This window comes from Zea mays, unplaced genomic scaffold (assembly GCF_902167145.1).
Source record: "Zea mays cultivar B73 unplaced genomic scaffold, Zm-B73-REFERENCE-NAM-5.0 scaffold_281, whole genome shotgun sequence".
Lineage (NCBI taxonomy): Eukaryota > Viridiplantae > Streptophyta > Magnoliopsida > Poales > Poaceae > Zea > Zea mays.
The window spans coordinates 1-3908 of NW_023366906.1; the positions used below are offsets into that span (position 1 = coordinate 1).

The following is a 3908-nucleotide window of genomic DNA, read 5'->3' on the forward strand; positions in this document are numbered from 1 at the left end:
AAGAATTCTGTACGTTGTGCGCGCGATGCATGTGACATAATCGTCCGTATATATGTATACATACTCCTATATATATATGGTGCTTGTACGTGCCTGTGCTGCTAGGCTGCTAGCTGTGTGTGTGCGTGCGTATAAAGTCCAGCGGTGTTTCCATGTTACTTTCCTGTATATATATAAAATGAACATGAATCTCTCGCATATGCATACTCTTAAATTTATCTACTATATACATGTGCTCTGTGTTGTCTTCTTGTTTATATAATTTGTGTTGCTGAAGTGAAATGATGACTGAGACGACGAACGACAATTAATGCATGGGATTCTCGCTAAGCTTCCTTGCAAGTCTTCCTCCTCCGATCCCTGCTACATGTACTGAAAGGAAAGGAACAGGTCCACTTGCTGTGTTTAACTGCTGGATCTGGATAGGATGGGATCTTTCTTCACAGGCTCCATTACACGGAGTAGTATATGTTATCGTCATGCTTGATCATTTAGCCTATTCGCTTAGCTTTAATCTATATCAAATTTTATTGCTTCTACAATGTTTTTATCTTTATAATAAATTACAGCTGCAGCAGTTCAAACAATCCGCTTTAATTCGAAGCGAACATCTCTACGTCTAGTCTAGAGTGTCCAGCTAGCTAGGACTCTTTATCCCCCCCCCCTTCATTTCTCTCCCTTGATTGATGAACAGAACCCAGTTGTCAGTCCGCTGTTGGTGCTAGCTAGCTGTGCTGTTAACGACCCAACGTTGCTGTCAAAGCCAAACGTGTCGACATTGCCGCCGTATCACCATGCATGTTCGCGTCCTTCTCACCGGCCCAGATGTGAGATGTTGCTGCCTGCCAGTGCCAAAAGTTCCACTACTAGTAAGCATTGTATTAGTTGTGATTGGTTCAGATCAAAGCAGGGCTGTTAATGGGCAGGCAGGTGGAGGATCTCCGATATGCGCAGTTTGTTACAGTTACAGTATGCATGCATGGTTCTGATCCTCGTCCTCCTGATCCGCAATTCCGCATAATGGATCCATCGGATGATTGCTGTGATATGATGTGCATGCATGCGCTCAGTAGTTGCCAACGCCGGCCAGCTAGCTAGACTGACTGGGGACCGTCGTCCGCCGCTGGTGCTGTCGTCGTCGTCGTCCATGGCCCGTGGATATGCATCTCTCTATCGACGCCGCCACACATCCAGCAGGTCTTGGAGCAGGGCGACGTATGTACCGTACGTACTACGCACGCGTGCATGGCGGATCCATGGACCATTTGCTTTGCTCGCTCGCCCACACCCACACTGCACACAGATCATGTTCATCGTAGGTAGATGTAGATCCACTCGTGCGTGGAATCGTGTGGGGGCACCGACATTACACCCTTTCGGTCTGTACGTGTTGCTTGTTGGCGGACGGAGTCGCTCGCTAGTCCTGTGGTGAGTACATGTTGTAGAGCAAAGCAGCGGCGGCAGCCCAGCGTCATGTCTGTGTGTGTGTGTGGATCAGTTGCATGTTCAGAGCATGCATGAAGAGAGTGGAACTGAAACAGAACATGGAATTTTGAGTCACATTCAGAAATTAAACGTTTCCTTGGTTCCTCTCGCTACGACGATAAGAACATGCATATCTGGTGCGCATGGAAGTTTAGTGTACATGACATACATATTAAATTATCATCATACATCTAAGATCTAACGTCTCTGGTTGCTAGTTATATTTTATAAATACACATCTTTTACCACTACGATCCACCATTTTCAGATGATATTCTTTGCAAAATATAAGAGTAACTAAAGACGTACGTTACATAAGCGATGGTGATAATTTAATATATACATTATGTGCATCATCACTTTTATGTTCGCTAGATATGTTATGGTCTACCGGAGACTAGAACATGGGAGAAAAGAAAAGGAAGCAAGGTGAAGGAAAGGTATGAGGGCCAAATCAGCCCAGCCCAGCCCGGCGGCGGCCTGCTCCCCACTCCCCCCGCCTCCAGCGGCCCACCAGCATCCTCTCTGTTTCAGTGGCGACCAACCTGCTCTAGTGAATCCATGCGTGATTGAAATTAAAAAAAAGGTTTATTAAGTTATTCCAAACTGAGTACTCGCTTCTTGCACTATCCAGCGACTAATAAAAAGAAACGGAGGGAGTAATCATTTAGGGTGATGTGCTATAATCCTGTTTTTTTATTGTTATGGCAGATATACCGTTACAGTCCGTGAAGATTTATTAAGTTATTCCAGAATGAGTAATCATCACCCCTAGCTAGGGTCATGTGATGAATACTAGTCTTTATCCTGAAAATAACTCGCACATAGCTCACGTAGCTAACTAGCTATATCGTATACGTCATCTGTGTGCTTGTTTCTTCAATTTAGCTAAAACAGCATGGACAGTGAGCAGCAGCCGTCGGAGTCGGAGAGCTCGCCGTCATCTGCTGCTGGTGCTGCTGCTTGGGAGGAATAACCAGTTCTCCATTATTGAGGACAGCTGCTGCTGGGGCGGCTCGTGGAAGAAACGCCCGCCGTGTCGTCCCTGTCCCGCCAACACCGGCTGCGGCACAACGTTGGAGATGGGTGGCAGCGGCGCCGTACTGCCGGACGTTTGGTCGAGTGAAAAGAAAGGACGACGGATACTACTACTACCATCCTGCGCCGGCGGGGATGATGACGATGCGCTCTTCATGCAACCTAATTTGACTTTGAGAGGCTTGGATACGTTGTCCATGGTACAGGGATAGGCTGCAGCTGGGCGCGCGTCGTAGTCGTAGCCATAGCTATCGTCCTTGGCGAGCAGGCGGGGACTACGACTGGTGGTGATGCCGCCGTCGTCGACGTGTCGTTTGGCTGCTGCTGCAGCCGCTCGCTGCTGTTCCTCGACGACGACCTTCTTCTTCTTGAGGTGGGTGTTCCAGTAGTTCTTGATGTCGTTGTCGGTGCGCTGGGGGAGATGCGACGCGATGGCCGCCCACCGGTTGCCCAGCAGGGAGTGGAGGTGGACGATGACGCGCTCCTCGCGCGCCGTGAAGTGGCCGCGCCGGATGCCCGGGCGGAGGTAGTTGGTCCAGCGGAGGCGGCAGCTCTTGCTGCAGCGCATGAGCCCCGTGCTCGCGGCCACGTGGCGCCACTTGCTGGGGCCGTGCTCGTGGATGTAGGAGACGAGGACGAGGTCCTCCTCCGGCATCCATGGCCCCTTCTTTATCGCCGTCGTCATCGTCGTCGTCGTCCCCGCCCTGTCGCACGCGCACCATGGCATTGGCGGCCTGCTCTCCATCTTCCTCCTCCGATCTGATCGTCCCCCCTGTTCCTTGAAGCTAGCGTGTGTGTGACGACGGTTATATATACACATGCTGACATGCATAGGAATAGGAACGAGAGATTAGCTTATGTGATTATTGACCATAATATCACTTCGATCTCTTAATTACCAACCAGATTGCTAGCAACTACCGCCGTGCAAATTTTTTAAGGCTACATGCTAGCTAGGGTTTATAGTCTTTTGAATAGCCATTCATGACAATCTATTCCACCGTGTGTGTACGGCTAGGATTATAGGAAAGATATCATCTAACTAGTAACCAACCTAGCTGATTACGGTTTATTCTTCACTCACACGGAGAAGCCACGAAATAACCATGAGCCCATGCGGACGCTGCGGTTTAGGGACTATTTGGTACAACTTTTTAGTGAAGGGATTTTTTGACAATTTGAATACATGAATAATCTGGCTGTCACGGGAAACTCATATATCGTGGTGGAGGAAGATGAAGAGATATGCACAACTTAGGATTTATGAAACAACAGATTTCTTCTATCCCGATGATTCAACGGATTTTCCATTCAATTCACGCTCACGTTGATTTAGGCAATTTTCACATAAACGATTCTCATGTAAGCACGCGGGTTCAGAAGCG

At 48.5% G+C, this 3908-nt stretch overlaps 1 protein-coding gene across 1 annotated transcript; it reads right to left on the bottom strand.

The window, feature by feature from the left end:
* Positions 1-2425: 2425 nt before the first annotated feature.
* Positions 2426-3285, bottom strand: LOC118474460 (transcription factor MYB60-like). The gene has a single exon (XM_035963727.1). It carries the CDS (start codon positions 3266-3268, stop codon positions 2426-2428), a length of 843 nt encoding a protein of 280 aa, XP_035819620.1. The 5' UTR covers positions 3269-3285.
* Between the last annotated feature and the right edge of the window lie 623 nt (positions 3286-3908).